The sequence below is a fragment of the Phoxinus phoxinus genome, assembly GCF_949152265.1.
Source record: "Phoxinus phoxinus genome assembly, chromosome: 11".
Classification (NCBI taxonomy): Eukaryota; Metazoa; Chordata; class Actinopteri; order Cypriniformes; family Leuciscidae; genus Phoxinus; species Phoxinus phoxinus.
In genome coordinates, this window is record NC_136886.1 from 15,550,273 (window position 1) to 15,575,273 (window position 25,001).

General features: G+C 38.0%; 1 protein-coding gene across 2 annotated transcripts in view; it reads left to right on the forward strand.

Annotated features, from left to right (window-relative positions):
• Positions 1-25,001, forward strand: part of pde4ba (phosphodiesterase 4B, cAMP-specific a) — a 174,225-nt gene that overhangs the window by 19,354 nt on the left and 129,870 nt on the right. The window contains exons 1-2 of one of the 2 annotated variants that reach the window (XM_079629179.1): positions 9,075-9,091; positions 13,996-14,091. In XM_079629179.1, the coding sequence (XP_079485305.1) occupies positions 9,089-9,091; positions 13,996-14,091 (99 nt within the window). In that variant the 5' untranslated portion in view covers positions 9,075-9,088. Of the gene's footprint in view, positions 1-9,074; positions 9,092-13,995; positions 14,092-25,001 lie in introns of those variants that run through there. The other variant, XM_079629180.1, reaches the window with a different exon arrangement.

Consider the following 25,001-nt stretch of genomic DNA (forward strand, 5'->3'; position numbering starts at 1 on the left):
TAACACTGTTTATTTTGACTTGAAGTTTATAATACACAATATTAATATATAATAAAAATGCTAATAACATTTTAATGTCAAAATAACATCGATTGATCTGCCCATAGGAAATAGAGACTTGACTACATAGATGAAAGGAATTCAACTTAGTCTCATTGCACAGGCTCAGTTCTATTGACCCTCTTTATGCAAGGTTATGTTACAGTGAAACTAATTAAGTAAAGTGTCAAATATTCAGTCCTTCAACAGTATTGGTAATTATAATTACACATTAGGTTAACCAGTCTTCACTCTATTTTGAGCCAAAAATAGGAGGTTAGTATCTAGAATAATAATAAAGGGGTCAGCTGGGCATGGAGAAAATGCCCAGCTGCATAGAAGAAGAAAATTGATACACACACCAATTTAATTAGATATTGTAATAAAATTAGGATTTTGTTAAAAAAAAGTATGTTCAGTAGTTCAAGTCCTGTTCAGAGTTGTGGCAGAAAATTTCTAAAAACCCTCCAAACAAATCGTAGTATTTATAATACTATAACTCGTTTATGAAATATTATGACTATGGGATGTGCATTTTCAGGAATATTAATAACCAATTTCCATTCAAATGAATGATCGTTAAAGTTAAAAGTAATGTACGTTTTTTTATGTTAAAATACACTCTCACACTCTCTTGAACCAGTTAATTGTTCATTGTCTACTATTACTATGCCATTCATGGGTTTGTCTCCCTCAGGCACTATCAAAACACGGAGAGCGGCCCGCTCAGATCCGTCAATCTCTTTCCAGCTGGGCATGGCTACTGTAGCAGGCTGAGCCAGAGGGTGTTTAGCCAGTATGGGACCATGGCTGATGTGTTGTTACATGGGAAAACACATTCAGCTTCGATTTATAGAAGAGCAAACCAAAATTTGCTGCATTTAGACCTATTATTAAACAAGTCATGAACACATCAAAGTGGACGCTTCAATGCCATACATCACGATGCACCTGTTCAGAAAGACAAATGTATTCGTTTATAATGTTTATTTTGATGTATCCACTGTAGACAGTTTCAAACAGTCAATGGCGCGTCATGTCAAAAATGCGCTCGGTGCAGAAACGTTATAAGCAAGATGCCCGCGTTCGCTCTGGACAGAGTGTTTGCTTACAACACAGCTAAAAGTATTTCTAATATGTTGGACCTTTTATTAAAAGCAGCCTGCTTTTACCTGTTGAGACGTGCAGACAAGAGCTGTGCGTGTGATGTTTGCGTTGGGAGAGGCGGAATGGGTGAAAGGGCGTGTAAAGGGCATTTGAAAGGTTGTTTGAAAATATGCTTTATTCTTGTAATTTTGCAAGGTGCCATTAGTGTCATAGAAGTTTAATACCTCAAACTTTATCTTGGTTAAAGAAGTTACTGCTCACCACTTGAATGCATGTGTGCTAGACTGATGTTGCGCCAATTTTCTTCACTTCTCGTCTGTCATAAGTGCTGTGGTGTCTTTTAACAGACACTGGAGGCACACAAATAGTGCTCTTCACATGAAGTGTGCCAGTCTATTAAAGGTAAGGCAGGCAATTGCGGAGAGGCTAGCAATAGCAAGTTAGCTTTGAAAGCATGAGATCCCACCCTCCATTTAAAGCGTCTCGAAAGCCTCACCTCCTCCAAAACACATGAATGCACACAGCAGATTCTGCAAAGTGGTACGAGAGACAGCGTTAAATTACCTCATTTCTCAAAGCACATAACATTACAATAATAATGATTGTAAAAAAAAACGTAGAGAGCTCTTACTTGTACAACCTGAATACTGCAGATTCATTTCGGCGTTGATAGTGTTGACATTGAAACGCATCAATCCGAGTCTAAGGACGTGAACAGCTCTGGGTAGAACGTCGCGGTTTACCATTTTGTAATTACTGTTACGACATGCTGTAAACACAGCATAAGCTCATTGTTTTGGTTCAGGAGGAACTGTAAAAGGCAGCTGCTGTTTGTTTTTGGGGATGTTCGTCTACAACTCTGCATAGCCTTACGGAACACGCTTATGATGTGTGATGTCTGCGTAAGCAGGGTGTGTGGAGTTATGGAAATACATATGTTGACTGACAGTGAAATGCAATGATTGGACGAATATTTTTTGGTCCTGAGACTTCCACAAAATGTATGTACATGTTTTAATATTTGGACCAGTTCTATCATTGATTGTTATCAGGATGTGAAGAGAGTTTCAACCAGAATAACAAAAAGTGTTTCTAAAACAAATTGGGCCCTATTTTAACGATCTGAAACGCAAGTATCAAACGCGAAACGCAAGTAACTTTGTGGGCGGATCCCGGCGGGATAAATGACTCTTGCGCCCGACGCAAATCTAAAATGGGTGTTTTGTATGGTGGCAATGTATGGGGATGGGAGAAACCCACCCAAATTAGCTTCGGTTAAACAGCCGTATAATAATTTGGGTAAATGTGTAAGCTAGATTTATGCCTATCAAAGTGTATGCGTGTTGTTCACACGCTACATAATGGCCAAGCATGGACGCTTAAAATAGCATATGACTAACGCGCAACACGCCACTGTCTTTCGACTAGGTTTTTCCTGGTCAGTGGCAGAATTGTTTTTTGAAACTGCAAAATGGCACCAGGGAACTTTTGTGCCGGAACACACCTCCACTTTTCGCTGAACCGCAAGTTCATTCCCTAATTTACCGACGTGCGTCTGTGGAGGGAAAAGCCCGCTGTGCGTGGGTGCAAAATAGGAATGATACATGCGTCGGTGAACAAAGTCAATTGCGCTGGGTGCAAGATAGGGCCCAATGTCTACCAATGTTTCTGAGCCATGCACTCTATCAGATCCCAAAAGCAGTATACCCTCACTATGTGCTGTAGTACGAAAATACTGTATATCCTAACCTTTATCTCCATACTGAAATCTCTGTTGGCCATGATAGTGATTCATCTTTTCTGAATCGTCAAAATATCAGGATGCCGTGATTCCAGAGACTGTAGTTTACACAGTGAGGTTTTAAAAGCTTAAATGTATGCTATAAACAAATAGTGCCCATAAAAGACTGTTGAGTACGCATTTTCAATTGAAACGGAGTGGAAAGCTTGGACCGGGAAATGGTATTAGTTACATCACAACTTGACAAGCAGATTTCTCCTTCTGCTCATCTGAACACGAGCGAAGATGCTTAAAGACACGCAGACAGCACTGACCTCTAACATCTCACTCACAGTGCTTATTCAAACAGAGAAGTGCTTATTAGAAATGACAGAGAGGCAGAATAACATTGTCACCATAAATAATGCTGAAGTGCTTGTTGCCATGTTATACTTTAGACGTTCACAGTGTTTGTAGTGCCCATAATTTTACTTGAGGATTAATTTTTTCAATCAAGGCAAGGGTGCACGTTTCACATTATACAGTACATGCAGCGTGCAAGGTGTAACTGTATATAATGCATAAGTTGCCTTGTTGTGATGTTGGAAGGGGAGTGTCAAACACTGTCTCTAATAATGTCAAATAATATGTATAATAGAGAGAGATCAGTGAGAAAGTAAGTCAGTAGTGAATTATAATGAATTATTTTGCAAATTATTTAAATTTTATGCTGCATTTCCATAATTTTAATGGTTTGATGTAGGAAAAATCTGTAAAGTTAGTCATTCAAATTTATGTAAAAACATTTGTTTTGTTCAAATGTATGAATAAGTGAATTTTGTGCAGATGTAGTAATTTGGGTTGGTTGTTGTTTTGACTACTTCCATGTTATGTATCCGACTTGTTGTCCATGTTGTGACGTCCTAATAATGAATGCCTGACTTTCACAGGAAAACATAACTATGTTACGAGGTGGGGATTTTATAAAGTAAGCATGAGGGTCCAAACACTAAAGATGTATCCAGTTTAATCATTATCTGTTTGTTTTGATGCTCAAATGGGTGTACATGACTCAGACTAAACATTGTCATGGGAATGTTCCTTATGAAACAAAATAAACAAATCAATAAGGAAGTATAACATAGCAACAAAAAGTTTGTAGCTTTACGGATACAAGGATTTCTGCTCAAGTTTTTCATTATTTGTCAGAAGCTGTACAGTATATCATCAATTCCCTTACTTCGAAATGTTTTAAAGTGCCCCTATTATGTATTTTTCCCCCCAGATTTGTTGTGCATCATGCAAAATTGTAAAGTCGAAAGTGCACGATAAATAAAGTTTTGTTTTATATTGTGTAAGTTTCCAGCTAACCGGCTAACTTATGTTATTACTGTCTTACTGAAATACTTCGCAGCTGGGCCATTATACCTAAACATACCCATAATTGGAACGTAAGAAGCTCATATGAAAATGTAAGAATGAGATCGTATGAATAATACAAATTACCCACCAATTTGCCAAAATGTAAAATAGTTACCGATTAGCATTGTGTTGGACTAACGGTGTCATGCTAACCAGCCAATCATTGATCCTATGGCAAAAGCTCAGAATTAATATTCCTTGAAGAAAAAAAAGGTTTGATTGTATTTTGCTTTTTCATTATAAAGCATGTGTCTAACTAATCAAAACCTAGCCTAATGTGGTTAAGTCAATTCTTGGTATTGGTTCCCCATAGCTGTTCTGAACTGCTATACTCAGAACTCCAGTTTGGAGAAGCAAAAGAAGTGTTTATTCACCATGCCCCACCTGAGAGCAAAATGCCAGTGTGACTGGTATCTGGTGGTGACATTACGTCAGCTGGGAATCCGTTGCACGCAACAGATCAGATAGAGCAAACAGGAAATTTTCCATGGTACCTTCATATGCATGGATTCCTACGTTCTTCTGACGTCCAGGAACTTGTTTCTTTCCTTTAGGGAAGACTTTAAAAGGCACAGACCCGCTGGGTGCTGCAATACGTCTCTCATTCATTATTTAACAGATCAGATGATGACACCTTAGAAATTAGAGAAGTATGATATGCTCAGGGACTGCTTTAACAAACTAATTTCCTCCTGAGTCCTGGAGCCCTTGTTTGTGTATTTTAACAAGCTCCTGTGCTGTAACAATGCTGTTGCTGGTGCTCGGTAATTGATGTTTGTGCCTCCCTCTGTGTGCAGGTATTGAGTTTGTGGAGTACTAAGTGAGAAACAATGACAGCTGGTGCTCGAAAAAATTTGCCTTTCCAATCTTTACCAAGTCTTAACTTTCCTATCAATAAGTTTTGCCCATATAACAGTACAGCATCTGTTCCTTGCTGTTGCTTGTTTGTTCTTGTTCTTTGATATGGTGTTGGCCCACCGCTCACACAGTGTGATGTAAAAGCATTCGCCACAAGCATAGCTTTCTGAGTTTTTGAGTTTCAGGCTTCCTTTGAGGGTTGTTATCTGGGCTCGGTTAAAGCAAACTGTGTTCCATGGCTGACCATCAACCACACTTAAAAAATAAATAAGCAGCAAAGCTAAATAGCAGCTTTGACCAGAAGAGAATTTCTAATCAAGAAGTTAGGAGGTTTCAACAACCTGATTAAGTTGCTTGGAGGAATGTAATGGCATTGTGAATAGCTTGATAAAACTGTTATTTTCAATTTCAGCAAATAATATTCTAATTTTACTCTCTTTGAAAGAACTAAAAGTCCACCAAAAGTAGAAAAGAAGTGCAGTACTGTGCAAATGATGCTGTAAATAAGGATATTTTCAAAAAATAAATATCCAATTTATCATTGAAGTTCTTCTAATCGCAAAATCAAAATAATATTTGGTGCCAAAGCAGTACACTTTCAATGTGATTTGCAGGTAGGTTGTTGACTTCAGTCTCTTAGTGTAATTAGGGATGGCTGACGCGAAACAGTCGTTCCGAAGCTTTGCGAGATCCCGAAGCGCAGATGTTTCGAAACACTGGTCCGAAGCGTGATTCAAAACACCCATGTCACGTGACTATGGCCAAACGAAGCCTCGAAGTGTTTCACTAAATGTTTCATCAGGTGTGATCCGCCGAATCAGCGTTTGATTGACACGGTCGGAAACAGACCACACGATCGCACATCTGTATAAAAGTGAAATCAACGCATGTTGACCTCGTGGGTTTTTGTGAGAGGAGTTTGATTTTGAGATAGCGGATTTTTGGTGATATAGTGACATTTATAGTGCGATTTGTTTAGTTATATTTAGGCTTACATTTAAATTTACACAACACATTGACTGATAGGCTAGAGACGCAGAGTATATATAGTGACACATTAATAGATACATAGATATAAATATATATAGGATATATAGACAGCTAGATTAATAGATAGATAGATACATAGATAGATTAAAGATAGGGATAGAAATGTCAACATCAGACCCATCACCATCAACACCAGTAGAAACACAGGACAGTTTATGGGAACTTTTTGATACTCGTCGTATCCATCAAACCCAGATGATACACAATGCTACAGCTGATGCCACAGTGGAAGTGAAAAAATACATCAACGATGCGTATTTGCCCAGAACTCATGATCCACTAACTTACTGGAAAGAGAGAGAGCAGTAATCTTTCCTCATTTGTAGCCTATGTCATGGCTATATCTTTGCATTCCAGCAACAAGTGTCCCTTGTGAGAGGATTTTTTCAAAGGCTGGAGAAATTATCTGTAAAAAAAAGTAGGCTAAGTCCTTCCACAGCAGAGAAATTAATATTTTTGAATAAAAATATCAAAAAAAGTGAGACATTGTGGCTTGATTTATTTTATTAATATTCATTTTGCTGGACCAAAATAACATTATGCACAGTGAGGAGCCTATAGGTAACAAGATTCACATATTAGAAAAGTACAATAATAAAAAAACAACAACAATTTTAATGGCTCGTCAAGGTTGTTTCAGATCAACACCTGCAAGTGACCACTAGGTGTCACCGTGGAGACGGGTGTCGGATTGATTCGAAGCCTCGAAACAATATGGACCATTTGGTTCAACTGTTTCATTGCTTCACGAAGCCTCGATCTGCCCATCACTAAGTGTAATTCCAGGCTGACTCGATGAGGTTGAGATCGGGGCTCTGTGTGGGTCATATCATCTGTTGCAGTACTTGTTCTACAAAAATCCTCAATGGATTATGACAATATTTGGAAAAGAAAGGTTTGGATGTGGTTATTTAGACAGGTTAACAAGGGGCTGACGAGGGACAGGTGTTGATTTCATGACATGATTTGATGTCATGGGAACTAATGAGGGTAACTATGGCGACAAACAAGGTACAAGGAAAAACAGGAACCAAACAGGAAATGAACACAGAAACAATGGGAACCAAGAATATACTTCAACATAAAATCTATCTATCTATCTAGTCTGTGTTCCCTCTTAGATATGAAGCTCAACAGAAATGCTGATAATCCCTGATACATGTAAGCCATTTCCCCTCTTCCACTCTGGATTATTGCTTTACTGAAGAAATCCCCTGCTACAGACACAGGTTATTAAGGAAACCTAAATTGCCTCACTGGAGGGGAGAGCCGCTCAGTGACTAGGAGGTCATTTTCATTGAGTTTATATCATTAGGACAGATTAAACACTAAAGACCCTTTATCCAACCGTAATCATTATCTGTTTGTTTTGATGCTCAAATGGGTGTACATGACTCAGACTAAACATTGTCATGGGAATGTTCCCTATGAAACAAAATACACAAATCAATAAGGAAGTATAACATAGCAACAAAAAGTTTGTAGCTTTACGGATACAAGGATTTCTGCTCAAGTTTTTCATTATTTGTCAGAAGCTGTATCATCAATTCCCTTACTTCGAAATGTTTTAAAGTGCCCCTATTATGTATTTTTTTCCCCAGATTTGTTGTGCATCATGCAAAATTGTAAAGTCGAAAGTGCACGATAAATAAAGTTTTGTTTTATATTGTGTAAGATTCCAGCTAACCGGCTAACTTATTACTGTCTTAAGTCAAGTCAAGAATATTTGTATAGCGCTTTTCACAATACAGATTGTATCAAAGCAGCTTCACAGTATTAAAATAAAATAATTATAAAACGTCCATGTTTGGTAATGCTAATCAATAGTAATATTGATTGATTCATTAAATTGAATATCCCCAACTGAGCAAGCCAAAGGCAACAGTGGCAAGGAAACGAAAAATACTTACTGAAATATTTCTTACTGAATAATTCTTACTTAATATTTCTTACGAAAAATACTTACTGAAATATTTCTTACTGAAATACTTCGCAGCTGGGCCATTATACCTAAAACTGTCTCTATTAATGCCAATTGTATGTCGTTCTTTCTACTTTGAGTAAAGATAAAGGATGGAAAAGATTTACAAACGTTTATGTTACATCAGTCATTCAAGTTAGTCCTCTGCTTACGTATGCACCGTTAATGATACAGTTCCCACATGTGCACCGCAATAAATTAGAAATATACACATCGGTTTGTTGATGGACTCTTGTTAATGCTGATGGTGAGGAATTACAATTGCAACATTCATAATGCACCTCAAACTAGTGTATCACTGAGAAACATCCTGCTCAAGACGTCCTTGCGATGGAGGTTCGGGTTGAACTAAAGTTCCTCCAATGTTTCATCATCATGTCAATTTAGAATTCCTCAATGAAAATGAATATGTTGTTTAAAGTAAATCAGCTACTGGAATTTTATGGTTTTAATTTTATGAGTGGTAGGTACCTCCACAAAACAAAAAATTGAGCACAGTATAATGCCAAACTCAACTGGGATGTACCAGATGACAGGGTTTATTTAAAGGGGTGCTAAAATGCCCTTTTTACAAGATGTAAAATAAATCTCTGATGTCCGCAAGAGTATGTGTGTGAAGTTTTAGCACAAAATAACCCACAGATATTTTTATAGAGCATATTAAAGTTGTCACTTTTTGAGGGTTTGCAAAAAGCACCGTTTTGTGCCTGGCCCTTTAAATGCAAATGAGCTACAGTAGAGGGCGGGGTTTCAAGCTGGTTTCAAGAGCTCATGTGTGCGTTAGCAGCTGCGATTGCCTCACGCAGACACACTAAAATGACAGAAACTGTTCTGCCTTTAATGTTAAAATGGAGTCAGACAATGATGGAGAGACAGTGTGACAACATGTAGAAGCAACAGGACGTCTCTGAATGGTTAGTTGATTAATTTATGTTGCTGATGTGGAGTTAACTATCTTCAATTCTGTCATGATAATCTATAAATCGATCGTATATAGGAACTGTTGTGAGATGCACTATCTATTGAATGTGAAAAGATGGATGCTAAAGTTTGAGCTGACTCACAAATGTACTCTATTCCTGCGCCCCATGACGCTTTGCGCGAATTATGGGTGTAAACAAGCTTCCTCCAGACTGCACTCTGTGGTTACTCATTCAAAACGCTGGGTCCCAATTCGCCTACTTATACTACGACCTAAAAGCATGTACTCTTTTTGTGAAGAAAAAGTATATACTTTTGAGTGTGTAGCCAAATTTACAGACAAAAAAAAAGGGGGGGGGGGGGGGGGGGGGTTGGGGCGGGGTTTATGTACATTTTATGGTTGCTGCTGATGTCACTAACCCGTGAGGAATGTCGTGTAGTCCCTACCAGTTTGTTGTAGTCCTTTTCTTTAAAATATTATCTTCCTTTGCTTTGAACTTTGAGCGTTTTAACTTTGCAGGTGTTGTTTATGCTCAAACAGCAAAATTTCACACTAACTAAAGTTAGAAAAGTGAAATCATACTCAACCACCCCTTTAATCATGCTCAATGGAGCAAAAAACTGTTCTTCATATGGGCTTATATTGATTATATGTGTTTTATAATGTAATAATGGTAACAAACAATAAATAGCCTACTCGAACATTGTCTCCTAGAAACAAGTTTTCTTTCAGTGTTGTCACTAGTTCTGCTGCATGCAAATGGACTGTAACTAATTGTGTTTAACCACTGAAACACTCTTAGAATATGTATTTTTGCTTGAAAGGGCATTATACTTGCTGTCTGTCAGATGTCAAAACATCTGGCAAAAGAAGAGCTTTAGTCACAGTAATTATTATCAGGATGTCAGAGCCTTTCACAGAAGAACAACAAAACAACAGCAGCGGGACCAGATTGTGCTGTTGCCCAGAGGACCGTCGTCTCAAATATTATAACCCTTTTATGTTATTGTCTAATGAGAATAGACTCGTCAGTGCATGTAATGCTGTTTTTAAAACTCAACGTTGTAGCAAAGGGAGCTAGGCAAGCAAAGAGCAAAACAACAAACTTGACTTTTAGGTCGAAGAAAAACTAAATCTTATTTAGTATTCCATTCAATTAATTTGTGAAGTGCTTCTAAATATGCTTATTATTCTAAAGCAGCTTTACAAAAAATAGTGGCAAGGAAAAACTCCCATAGATGTTTGAAAAGACGCATTGAGACAAAATGCATTTATTTTTATTACACTATAAAACAAACAATTTGCTTTCAAGGTATATGAGAGAACATAAAATGTGAAGGAAAACAGGATTTGAGATCCACAAACATATTCATGCTGCATCTGTACAAGGCTTTGTAATTAGTAGGGGGGTGTATATTGATTTAATGGGGATGGTAATTTAGCTGGCAGTGACTCACACAATTTCTTTTGTGAGCTGGTGATTGTGTGGATTGCAGCAGCTACAGTATTATATTAGAACACATTTATCATTCATTTACTCTTTGAATGGGGAGAGGTGAATAGGTAAATAGGTAATTGGGCCCTCAGCCTGTGAAGTGTCTGTGGAGCTGATGTTTTTGTCCTGATGCCACAGTGAATGTGCATCCGTTCTTTAAATGGATAGGTTTGTCAAACTCCTGTGACTTTTATTTCAAGAGTTTCTGATAACAGTCTAGTTGAAATGTAGACTGTAGACCGCTTTAGACCTTCAAGATATTTAGGCTATATCATGAAATATGTCTCCCTTAAATGTGATTTTATTTCTTGTAATTAAGATTTTTTTCATCTCAAATTTGATTTTGTTTCTCGATTCTCGTAGTGATTTTATGTCTCATAATTACACCTTGATTTCTCATTTTAAATCTCACATTGTGATTTTATATTTCACAATGTGATTTTTTTTTTAAAATCATAATTACCTGTTTTATTTTTTAAGGGCTGAGGCTGAAATGTGTTTGCATAGTTGTGTGAAGTATTTTTTTTAAATATAAACTATAATCAATACTACTAATCAATACTAATATTGAACAAATCCTAAATTGGAAAACATTAACAAATTTCAGCAACACAATGAAATATTGATTAATGTAGAATTGGTGGGTGATTTGATAAAAAAAAATATATATATATATCGAACATTTAAAAAAAACTGCCTGCACTGTAAAAAAAGATTGACTGAGTTAATTTGAGTCAACTTATAGTGTCAAGTTTATTACACTTCAAAACACGAATTGATGCATAAACTTGACACTATAAGTTGACTTAAATTAACTCAGTCAAAGCAACAAGATGACTTAACTTAGTTAAGTTGAGTCAACTAATCTTTTTTTACAGTGTGTAATATTCTTGGAAATGTCTTTGTTATGACTGTAATCGCCTAGCCATACTTCCGGCGGGCCTGTGATCGACTTGCTTCAGCCTATCAAAAGCTGACATTGTATGATCTGGGTGTGCTTTATAGCTTTCTGGTCATGAGATCCCATCATGCATTGGACTGATTTCACACGTGCTTCAGGACGCAATCCTTGATGCAGCGTGAGAATCCTTGACAATGATGAGTGACTGTCATATAAAAGACACATACTGTATACCGCCAGAGACTTCTTTACACGTTGCCACATATTCACCTAATTCAATGAAGTCAGTGACAGAGGCTGAGAGTCAATATGTAAAGTGAGCTTTTACTTACCGTTAAACCCGACAGGGCATTTAAATTCTTCTCTGGTTAATGTCAGTATGACCAGGCGGCTGAAAGCACATAAAACAGACAAAGTACAGACAAAGTAAGAAAACAGAGGTCAAATCAATAGAAAGTGGTTATGGAGTCTTTTCAGGCTTTCAGCTGTTGAGAGACAGCTGCCAAATTCCAAATTCCCTGTGGGCTGGACTGTCCGTCGTATTCAGTGGCTGAGGATTGAGCTTGGCGCAGAAGTGGCTGGCGGATTGACAAGAGAACACAGACTTAAAGGGCACCTATTATGCAAAATTCACTTTTACATGGCGTTTGAACATAAATGTGTGTTGGCAGTGTGTGTACATAACCACCCTATAATGATAAAAATCCACCCAGTGCTTTTTTTTTAAATCTTCATAAATCATAAGCACTGTCTCAGAACAAGATTCTCAGATTCGGGATATTGTGACGCACTTTTGCACAAGCCCCGCCCACGACTGTTGACTGACACAGTAGTTTTAGCGTAGACCCGCCCTGGGTGAGCTGTACACAGTCCGCCGTTGTTTCGACGCCAGAGCAGCTGTAGACAAGAATATCTCCTAAGCGATTGAGGCGTTTTATTTTTGGATGTAAGAATGAACATAGCAGTCTTCATGTAAATAGATTGTTTTTAAAGCACTTGGAATCTTTACGGTTGAGCAGCTCCAATTTACAGCAACATCACATTGTCAATGTATTATTTTCTTTCTGGTTAATGTTGCTTGTTTTAATAACATATTCAAACTGGTTTACAGTATTTCATTCATTCAGAGTCACGTATTTGCTCAGCTATAAAAATCAGCCCATCTGTATGGTAATCCTCAATCAGCACACATCCATAGAAGAGTAGGATCCACTAAATGATTATTCTCTAAGCTCTGCCTTTCCCGGCTACTGTTGCTAACAAGATTTATGTCAGGACTATGGGGGCTTTCACACTGGTAGTTTGGTTCGGAACGGGGCACGGTTCGCATGAAAAATCGCTAATGTGAACGCTGTCATGCGGACCCGGGTGCGCACTGGGGTACCAAACCTGAGACTACCTGGAGGAGGTGGTCTGAGTTCGGTTGCTCCCGAATAGAATCAAGTTGAGTGTGAAACCAGACCAACGCTGCGGGGGGCGCCGGGAACAATCGCGCTCGGGCTCGAACCGCAGCAAACGAGCCCAGTGTAAAAGCCCCCTATGTTTAGTTTAGTTGTCTTTTTGTTCCCATATGTTTGTTTTTGGTGGTTCGGTTTAGACCTGATTAGTCATTAATTTGTTCCCTTGGTTACTGATTACGTTCACCTGTCAATCATTATACTGTATCTCCATGTGTATTCAAGGCCTGAGTTCATTGTCTGGTATCGTCTTTATTTCTGTGTGTTTTTTTCACCTATGATCTGTTTTTATGAATTAATAAAGCATATGCTTGGGTTTCCATGCATTACTCGCATAACATGATTAATTCAACCACGAGTATGTGATACTTTACAGAACATTCCATTAGAATCAACTGGACATTTATGTGAACAGCATGATTCAGTAAGATGTACTCATAATGGTAAGATTTGACTGGAAGTTATTCATCAACGTGGGCTGGAATTGTTAACAAATATGTATGGGACAGAATGAATGATGATATTGCGAAGCATTTATATCTATGTTATTATTTTAGTTTGAAAGAAACCGCATAACATAAATCAAACTTAAGGCAATTAAAATGAACATATTTTAACTGTCAAATTAAAAGAGAACAGTGATAACACTAATGTAACATTTCTACAACACGCTTTTATTTTCATTTTCGCTATTACAAGTAACCCAGCAGCATGCACAAAGGATGTAAAAACAGTCTCTGTACAGGGATCTCTTTTTGAGATTGTTTTTGCAAGTCAGTTTAGACAGGCTGAAAAAAAATATTGAGTGTAAAATCTGATAAAGAGGTTATTGCAAGGGTTTAAGAGATGCTTGTCACTGTCAGACTGCAGACAAACTCTGCTGCTCTCTCTATCACTCACAGAAGTATAAAGAAAGAATCTCCATCTTAACCTCACATTGAGGCATCTCTCACGAGTAAGCAAGGTCAAATGTCTTTTCTTTCCTCTATTTTTTTGTCTTTGCTGAGAGAGATGATTGTGTGGGTTTGTGTTGTTTTGTGCAGGAGTGTCAGCGGAGCAGGCCTGTGCAAGACAGGGAGAGGAAAACTTCACAGAAGATGAGGAAGAGCCGGAGCGTTCTAACTGTGTCACCTAATGAGGTAAATACTGGGAAAATGGAATCACATATTTTCAAAAATGACTAATTGGTTGACTAATTTGTGTCAAACAGCTCTTTGGAATATTTCTTCCTGGTTGGTCATGTGCAGCATTGAGCGGTGTTTTGGAATTATTTAATTGATTTTGTACAATGAATATTTTAGAGTAATTTTTTCCACACTTAGTTCCGGAGCTCAAATTCCATTGGCAGAAAAGTGCTCAAAGAGTGGATCGGCCTGTGCAGCGCCTCTTCAAGTCGAACAAGCGTTTTGTTTGTCCAGAAAAATTTTAGTCTGTTCGCTTGGTGGTGATTTTTCATTGATCCTTTATGTAGGTTACATTGTTAGATGGCGACAAGTCTTTATGAGTGTTAAAAGTTGTGTTTGGAATAACATACTATATATTATACACTTAAGGTCACATTTACTGTAGTTGTTTGTCAGATTTTTAATAAAGGGACCTTCTGTCTCAAGGACAGGGGACGATACCCCATCCCCGCACCGAACTTTGGAACCTTCATGTTTGGCCCTTGAGGGGGACCAGCTAAGAGATGCTGGACTCCCAGCGGATGTAGTAAAGACTATTTTAAGTGTCGAGCTCCCCCCACTAGAAGAATGTACGCCCTTAAGTGGCGTACCATACATCTTGCAGCCTCAGTTCACTGCCAGATTGTTTCAGTGCTAGAGTAGGAAAAGTTGTCAGCAGGCATATGTCCTGCTTCTCTCAGAGCATTTGTGGCCGCCATTTCTGCTTGCCAAGCTCTGATTGACGGGGTTTCAGTAGAGAAACACCCTCTGATCGCCCATTTCATTCATGGAGCTAGTCAAGGTTCTTACTCTAAAGAGGGTTTTCCTTATGGAAATGAAATTTCTTTAACTCGTCACTAAAGAGAATTGGGGATTTACAGGCTCTGTTGATTTCACTATCCTGCTTAGACTTTGCCCCTGGACTGGTTTAGGCTATTTTGCACCCTCCCCCTGACTATCTTCCTAAAGTTCCATTTTTGACCATACATTCAGTCATTCTTGAAGCCTTCTGTCCTCTGCCGTTCATTACGCCGGAGCAGGAGAAACTCCACTTATTGTTTCCAGTTAGTGCTCTTCAGATTTACGTCCACCGTACTACCCAGTGGCGTAAGTCAGAGCAGCTTTTCATTTGTCATGGCCCATAGGGGCCGCAACCTGGGGGCTCCAATACAGACAATGTCGCATTGGGTGAGGGATGCCATCACCCTAGCCTACGAGGCACACATAGGCATTAGGGCTCATTCTACCGGTGTGACCATTTTATATTGATACACTCATAATAAAAACGAAATGTGCTTTTCGCAAAAGAAATAAAACAAACATGATGCGGGTTCTGCCATAACTCTGTCAGTGAAGTCCATTCTGAAGAAAACGAACTGTAACTCAGCAAATACTTGCCACACAGACATGAGAGATGTCTTTAGAAAGCTTGAAGTGTCCACTTTTAAATTAAGTAATTCATATAAAAAACAAATATTCTTTGTTTATGTAATTTGTATGAAACCAATGCGAGGTTAAGTTTCTTAAGTCTTGCTTTATCATTCCTTTCATCGAGTTTGGAAGATGAGCTGTGAGGAATAAACGTATAGATTTACCTCAGAAAAAGAAGAACGCAATCCAGCGGAGGCAAGTCATTTACTTACATTAGTTAACGTGTTATTATTACATAAACTTTTACTAGTTAAACTATTGCCAGACTAAAAAATATGAAATCGATGGAAACATGTTGAAATATGAAATATAGACAGGTAGGCAACCTTTCAATGTTAAATAAATATACATGTACGACACAAGGATGTTTTTATGATCTATAATAAACAGTACGATATAAAATAAGTAGTTTACACTAACATGATGAATATTAGAATGTTTAGATCAATGTTTACTCTGAAATACTGTGTTCGTGGATATCTGCTCAAACTTAGATATTTATAATGTGCTAAATATTTAATTGTGATTGATGCAATTATAATGGGATTTTGGCATTATTGAGATTAAACTTTCCCAAACTCACTTCATAACGTCATAACTTATGAATCCATTTACAGTAACATATGATAATCCATATATTTTTCTCTAGTGCAGTGTACTGAAGTGTTAATTTCTAATGATTTATAGTTATAGACCGCCTGCGTTTTCCCCAGAAATAAAAGTTTTCTGAAAAGTAAAATTATTAGGGGCCAAGCACTGAAGGTGCGGGCACCTATTGTATCTGTTCCCGTACCAAAAATAATTCTTCTTCTTCTTCCGCTCTGGGAGTCTATGGCAGCCCATAGAACCGATCGCGGGAAAGTTGTAATGGTTTGACATTCGGATAGAGGACAGTCCCAACATTAAATACACCAATTTTGGTGTGTCTAAGTCATTCCCTCTAGCGCCACCAACTGTCCAAAGTTTCACTCATGTTTATTCTAATAACTTTTGAACCACAAGGGCTAGAAACAAAATTCTTTTTTCCTCTGATTCCTGACCTCGTGACGATTCGATTGCACCCAATGACGTCATTTTGCGCCATGAAAAGTTTTCCGCCATTTTGAATTTTCCGAAAAAGCTACTTTTTCGAACTCCTCCTAGGCCGTTGCTCCAATTTCCATGAAAATTGAATCAGATCATCTACAGACCATGCCGACAAAAAGTTATGGAATTCAAGTTGATTCGAATTACCGTTCTCGAATACCGCGCAAATAAATTTTACATAGCGCTTGCAAAAACAGACGTAAGGCCGTATCTCCACAACGCTTTATCGGATTCAGACCAAATTTGGTACATGTCATCACAAGCATGACCTGAGGCTACATGCTGCGTTTCGGCGCAGCGCCACCTACTGGTCCGGAGATATGAAGAATTTATATTTTTGCTTATAACTTCTGAACGGTTTGTCCAAAAAACACAAAAGTGGTCTCGTTAGATTCAGGGCATCGTGCTGAGTCGACTGATATCCAATTTTCCCATATCGGCCATTTTGGCTGTCGGCCATTTTGAATTGTGTGCTAAAATGCTGTATTTTATGAACGCATGAACGTATCGTTACGAAACTCAGTATGGGTCATCAGTACAACGCCCTAAAAGTACTCAAAAATTTATGAGACAGCGCCACCTTTTGGTCAAAAGTTATAATGAAATTTCCAAAAATGCTAATAACTTTTGAATAAATTTGCCTATAGTAATGGCACTGATCTCAATAGATTCCTTGGGTTATGCTGAAAACATAGATACCAATTTTGCCATAGTCAGCCAAACTTCCTGTCCGCCATCTTTATTTTCTTTTAAAACCTACTTTTTCAAACTCCTCCTAGACCGAACGTCCGATTTTCACCAAAATTGGATCGTGTCATCTCCAGACCGTGCCGAGTAAAAGTTATGGATTTCGTGTCGATAGACAAAACCGTTTTCGTATACCGCAGTGGCAAAGTTGAGGCATGATGCCAAAATGACTATTCAGGCTTTATATCTGCAATGCCTTGACATATTGACACCAAACTTTGTATGTGTCATTGTCACTTCACTCTGACCACATCACATCAGTTTCGTAACTGCGCCACCTATTGGTCGAAAGTGATAATCATATTTTTAGTTATTGTATGTGATTTTTCAACCATTTTGCCAAAATTCATCTTCAAATGTCTTTAATTGCTCTTTGCTGCAGTGGGTCTCACACTCCCAGCCACTTTGGCATGTCTTGTCGTCTTGCTTGCGCTTGGCCCCGGTGATTGCTGCTTGCAGCTATATTTATTATTGTTATTGTTGTTACTATTATTATTATTATATGTAATTATTATTACATATTATATTATTATATGTAATTATTATTAATTATATTAATATTAATTATATTATATTAACTATATTAATATAATTATAATAGGCAGTATATTAAAAAGTATTAGCGTTTGCCGTGTGGTTGATGTACAATGTCACTAGCTGAGCAGAAATTCATAATCATGTTTTGCTTGGTCCCCTCAAAGTTGCGTTGGATTTTCTCCTCAGCGTAAAGGTAGAGAGATCCATCTATCACTGTTTTTCATGTTCGTAGAGTTAGTTTGTGGAGTAAAATATAGGCTGTGTACACTGCTTTTTAAAAATGGTGGGTGCTGGTTTTTCACGTGTGAATGACCAATAAGCGTACACTTAGGTCACTGGTTGTTCCTATTGTGCTGGGTTCTATGAAATAGTCTTGCTTACAACGTAACTTGCGCTAAACACACCTTTTAAGCACCAGAATACTGTAAATTGACTTTTTTTCTAATCACGGCTTTGAATGATTACGTTATTGTGGCACCCGCCGTAATCGTAATTGCGATTAGAAATTTGATTAATTGTGCAGCCCTAGAGAGTGCTGTACAAACATCAGCAAGCTTCTACATGAACATGGTAAACTGAAAAAACAAGCACTTTAGAAATGACAGGTATGTTGAACAGGAGCTGTTTCAGAAATGGTTCAAAGGTGTGAATGTTCAAGTCTCTCTGTTTAGATCAGTTTGCTCAATAATGTGCCTTTGTTTTGTATATTTGGATTGTGTTATGTTGTGTATAAGTAAAATCCAAACAATCAAAATGCCATTCTTTTATTCTCCTTACATACTTTGTTTTGGTCCCATTCAGCTGATATGGCCATTAGGGGAGGGGTCTTTATCTTCCCAGGTGTGAAACACATCAATATTCAATATATCAGCATATCAATATTGTTTTATGTGAATGGAGGGGGCAGGACTACTTTCACATGGGTTTGAAGCAACAATATGATCCAGTTTTCAAAAGTCTTGTAAACAAATATTCAATGTGATTTTTTATGGCCTTCTTTCAGTGACTTTTTTTTTTTTTTCACTTATGCATAGGCTACATTTCATTTTCTCAAAACTTTAAACTTTTACATACATGCTGCTCACATATTAATGTAGCAGAGTTTGTGCTGAATACAGTGTAATCAGACTTTAGCTATGAAAATGTTATAAGTAACAGAAATAAGCACACATGTCAGTGAATGTCTAAACACCTCCAGTGCCCAAAAAACACAGCCGACCACAGAAGGTTAAGTAACCTGAGGCGTATTAATACCTACATATTACCAATGAGATCTGGCTGGAATTTTCATTGAGATTACACTACTTGCACTAGGCTATATATATACTACAAAAAAGGCATAGAATAGTGCCTCAAGGTGAACGCATACCTTGACGCTAGAGGTCAGACAATTAAAAATCAAGTCAGGAATCTCGGTGTGATTCTGGAGTCAGACCTTAGCTTCAGTAGTCATGTCAAAGCAATAGCTAAATCAACATACTATCATCTCAAAAATATTGCAAGAATTATGCTTTCTTTCCAGACAAGACTTAGAAAAACTTGTTCATGCTTTCATCACCAGCAGGGTGGATTATTGTAATGTACTCATCACTAGCCAGTTGCAGCTCATACAAAACGCTGCTGCCAGGATTCTGAGCAGAACCAGAAAATATGAACATATCACACCAATCCTTTACATTGGCTCACAGTTACATTTAGGATTGATTTTAAAGTGTTATTACTGGTATATAAATCACTCAATGGCCTAGGACCTCAATACATTGCAGGTATGCTCACTGAAGCATGCTCTTAAAGATCTCTTTAAGAGATCTTCTATCGCCATATATTCCATCGCGCTCTTTAAGATCGCTAAATTCGAGGCTCCTGGTCGTACCTAGGATAACTAAGTCCACTAAAGGAGGGAGGGCGTTTTCACATCTAGCTCCTAAACTCTGGAATAGCCTTCCTGATATTGTCCGAGGCTCAGACTCGCTCTCCCAGTTTAAAACTATATTAAAGACGCATCTCTTTAGCCAAGCATTCACATGATGCATCTCATACCTTTTATACTACAGTTAAATCAGATCAAATGCATTCATATTATGAACAGCAGCTACGCTAATTATTTCCCATCTGCCTTTTTTGTTGTTATCTCGGGACGCCTGTCCCTATAACTCAAATAGAGTTCGTCAGCTCCAGTTATGTATCCAGCCTCTCATGGAGACTTCAGATGCCCCAACGCCTGTGATGAGACGACTCGACGCCTGTGAAGAGACGACCCAACGCCGGCGATATGTTATGCCCTAAATTTCATGATTAACTAACTGTATTTTGTGTGTATATTTTTTGAAATGCATTTTCTGTAAAGCTGCTTTGAAACAATGTGTATTGTGAAAAGCGCTATACAAATAAACTTGAATTGAATTGAATATAAACCCAACAGATCACTCAGATCAGGTGTGCTCCTACAAGTAGTGATATTCAAATCCAGACTCAACACACATCTGTTTAGCTGTGCATTTACTGAATGAGCACTGTGCCACTGTACGCCTGACTGAATACTCTAAACTGAACTCAAATGGCACTGAGAATTGGGTAAGAGAGAAACATAAATTACTTAATTGGGGAAATTGAGAGATGAAACCGTGCTGATGACCTGGGTATGTGGTGGAGTAGTGAGTTTGATGTGTAATTAAACTCGAAGTTCTGTGGGGTGCGGACTGGATCAATTCCATTCCTAGAGCTTCCAAACAAATCTTTCGGGTGCGGACTGATGGGGCAGTGAACCCGAGGTTACCCGGTGAGTCAGTCCTAGAGATCATCCTGTCCGATTTTAGGGAACAATTGGGTCTATTGGAGACGTCCAATAGATTTTTAAGGCGCCTTGAAAGAACACCACAGACAGAGTTAAAAAACTTAATTCAGGAATGAAGCCAGTGACTGTCAAGCCACTGTCTTCTTTAAGAGTGAATCATTGAATCATTCAATCAACTGATGTATTCAAAAATATTGATTCATTTAGGAACTCCACCATTTCTTAAAATATAAGGGTCATTACCTAAAATGGCTGGACGTGCGTTGTTGAGAGCAAATGTGAAGACAAGAACGTCAAAAGTTGATCTATGTCCCTGAGATAGGGAATGACATGAGAAGGAATGGGTGAAGTTAAAAGGAACATAGAGGAGATGGAGAAGTGCAGGGAAATTGTCCCCAGATACGAGCTGAGCCAGTGATCAAACCGTACAAAGTGTTCCTTGACAATCAGACTGTAGGAATAGGTGTCTGTAAAGATAAATGGTGAAGATATACTGCATTTCCTTCAACTATCTCTCTTACTCATTTTTTCACTTGTTCAACATAATTTTTCACTGTGAAGATCTCTGTTTCTTTATCATCTCTTGGTAAAAAAAACCTCTTTGACATTTGGTTGATTAATTAATGTGGTTAGGTTAATTCAAGATTAACCCAATTTTAGCATTTTAGAATAATTTTACATTAACCACTTGAATAGAACTACAATAGGCTGGTTATTACTAACCCTGACCTAACAAACGTTTACATGTTACATAGCTGTACATAGTAGCTGGTGAATTTCAGTGCCTGGTGTTATTTTGAAGCAGTATTTGAGGATTATCTAAGAGGGTAAACCAAAGGTCTATGTTTTTGACACATGAAGATTACATTTTTCAGTAGGACATTTGTGTTTGCAAGGAAACTATGATGTTTTTCTTCTCTTCCTTTTATTCTCACATGTAAACAATGTGTACTGTCAAAGCAGTTCAAAATGTAAGTTCATGAGTTCTTGTTCATGTTTTTTAAATTAATTAATTATTATTACTGCTACTACTAATAATAACCTAGCCACAATAAAAGTGTGCAAATAGTATGTAAAAAAGTATATGCACTGAATGCACCAGTAACTCTATTGGCAGGTTTTAAGGCAAGGCAGGCAAGGCAGGCATGGCAGGCAAAGCAAGTTTATATATAACACATTTCATACACAATGGTAATTCAAAGTGCTTCACAAGAAATTAAAATTATCAAAAGAAATAAAAATAATTAAAACAGTTTAGAATGAAAAATAAAGTAAAATACAGTACAAACAGTCAGGCGTACAGTGGCACAGTGCTCATTCAGTAAATGCACAGCTAAACAGATGTGTTGAGTCTGGATTTGAATATGACTACTTGTAGGAGCACACCTGATCTCTTCTGGAAGCTGGTTCCAGCTGCGGCTGGCATAGCTAAAAGCGGACTCACCATGCTTAGAGTGAACCCTTGGTATTTCTAGCTGATGTGATCCTAATGATCTGAGTGAACTGTTGGGTTTATATTCAGTGAGCATACCTGCAATGTATTGAGGTCCTAGGACATTGAATGATTTATATACCAGTAATAACACTTTAAAATCAATGTAACTGGGAGCCAGTGTAAAGATCTGAGGATTGGTGTGATATGTTCATATTTTCTGGTTCTGCTCAGAATTCTGGCGGCAGCGTTCTGTACGAGCTGCAACTGTCTTATGGTCTTTTTGGGAAGGCCAGTGAGGAGAATCCACCCTGCTGGTGATGAAAGCATGAACAAGTTTCTCTAAGTCTTGTCTGGAAACAAAGCATTTAATTCTTGCAATATTTTTCAGATGATAGTATGTTGATTTAGTTATTGCTATGACATGACTACTGAAGATTCCTGTAGTAATCACACCAAGATTCCTGACTTGATTTTTAGTTGATTGACCTTTAGAGTGAAGGTATGCATTCACATTGAGAACTTCATCTTTGTTTCCAAACGCAATGACTTCAGTTTTGTCTTTGTTTAACTGAAGAAAGTTTTGGCACATCCAACTGTTTACTTCATCAATGCATTGGAACAGGGAGTCAATGGGGCTGTAATTGTTAGGCGATAGGGCTAAGTAGATCTGTGTGTCGTCTGCATAGCTGTGGTAAGCAATTTGGTTCTTTCTCATTATTTGGCTCATTGGGAGTATGTACAGGTTGAATAGGAGTGGTGCAAGAATTGAACCTTGAGGGACTCCGCATGTCATAGATGTCCACTCAGACTTGTGGTCTCCTATACTCACATAATAACCTCTCCCTCCTAAGTATGGCCTGAACCATTTTAGGACTTTCAGTTTTCCAGCCTGTCAAGGAGTATGTTGTGATCGACCGTGTCAAATGCAGCACTGAGGTTGAGTAGTACAGTACTGATAATTTGCCTGTATCAGTATTTAAGCGAATATAGTTTATTATCTGTATGAGCGCTGTCTCTGTGCTGTGATGCGATCGGAAACCAGATTGAAAATTGTCAAAGTATCCATTTGAGCTTAAGAATATGTTCAGCTGATTGAAGACAACTTTTTCAATGATCTTGCCTATGAAAAGAAGATTTGAGATTGGTCTGTAGTTGTTTAATATGGTCTTATCCAGATTGCTCTTTTTCAGGAGGGGCTTGACAACTGCAGTTTTCAGGAAGTTTGGAAAACTCCCAGAGAGAAGTGAGGAGTTTACCACTTCTAGGAGATCTGCTTCTAAACAGTAAAACACATTTTTGAAAAAAGATGTGGGAAGTGCGTCAATTTTGTTTCTTCCAAAATTTTGCCATCAATATCTTTGAAATCAGACATAGTAACTACTTTCTCAGGTTGTGGTCTGATCTGTCTGACCCCAGTGCAACTCAAGGATGTGCTGATCACCTTTCTGATATTATTGATTTTCTCAGAGAAGAAAGAAGCAAACTCACTGCACTTGCTGTCTGAGAGCATTTCACTGGGAATCTGGCTTGGGGGGTTTGTCAGTCTCTCTACAGTAGCAAAAAGAGTGTGTGTGTTGTTTAAGTTCCTGTTTATAATATTTGAGAAGAAAGTCGGTCTAGCTTTGCCTAGTTCCATATTGAAAGCATGGATGGTGTCTTTGTACTGTAGATGTTATAATGGACTACAAGTTTTGTCTTCCGCTACATGCGCTCTGCTTTTCTGCATTGTCTTTTCATATTTTGCACTGCTGTTGAGTTTCTCCAAGGTGCTTTTTGTCTACCTCTCTTCCTGACTTTCACAGGAGCAATATCATCAATTACACTTGTAACTTTTGAGTTAAACGAATCAAGGAGAAAATCAACAGAGTCAGCAGATATGCTTGGTGTTAAAGATATAGCCTTCATAATAAATAGTACACTAGTGTTCTCATTTACGCATCTCTTCGTGTTACACAGATCTAGCTTCAATGGTAGGAGAGATCAATATATCAAAGAAAATACAGAAATGATCAGACAGTGCTACTTCCTTAATAACAATCGATGAAATGTTTAGACCCTTACTGATCAGTAAGTCTAGGGTGTCCACGATTGTGTGTCGGTCCATGTACATGCTGAGTCAGATCAAAAGTTAAAACAGTTTTGATTTATTTTGCCATATTGGTTTCTGCATTATCTATGTGAATGTTAAAATCTCCAGCAATGGAAAAACAGTCAAACTCTGCGGAAATTGTTGATAACAGTTCTGTAAAGTCCTCAGCAAAGGCTGGAGAGTATTTTGGAGGCCTGTAAACAATGATAAGTAAAATGGGTGGAGCACCTTTTAACACAACACCTAGATATTCGAAAGACGGGTAATTACCAAATGATATTTGCTTACATTGATAGACATCTTTAAAAAGAGCAGCTAAACCCCCACTTCTCCTACCCGATCAGACACTCATAAAAGTAAAGTTAGGAGGGGATGTTTCATTGAGGACTGTTGCACTGCAGCTGTCTTCTAGCCAAGTTTCATTTAGAAACATAAAATCCAAGTTGTATGTGGTTATTAAGTCGTTGACTAGAAGTGATTTATTTTTAAGTGAGCGGATGTTTAAAAGTGCTAACTTAACAGTCTTACTTTTTGTCCCCACAGCAATCTTAGTTTGGCGTGTAATAGGCACCAGATTAGATGTGTTTGCTGTACGGCTTTTGAAGGCCTTAGACTTTCTATCATGTAATCTAACAGCAATAGAGAAAGATACAAGCACATTTTAAAATGTTTATGACTGACGTCACCCCTTTACATGACAACTATTCGTTTTTTTGCCTCTGATTGGCAAAAACTTTTTGGCACGGTGTTTGAGTCTGCCACTCGGT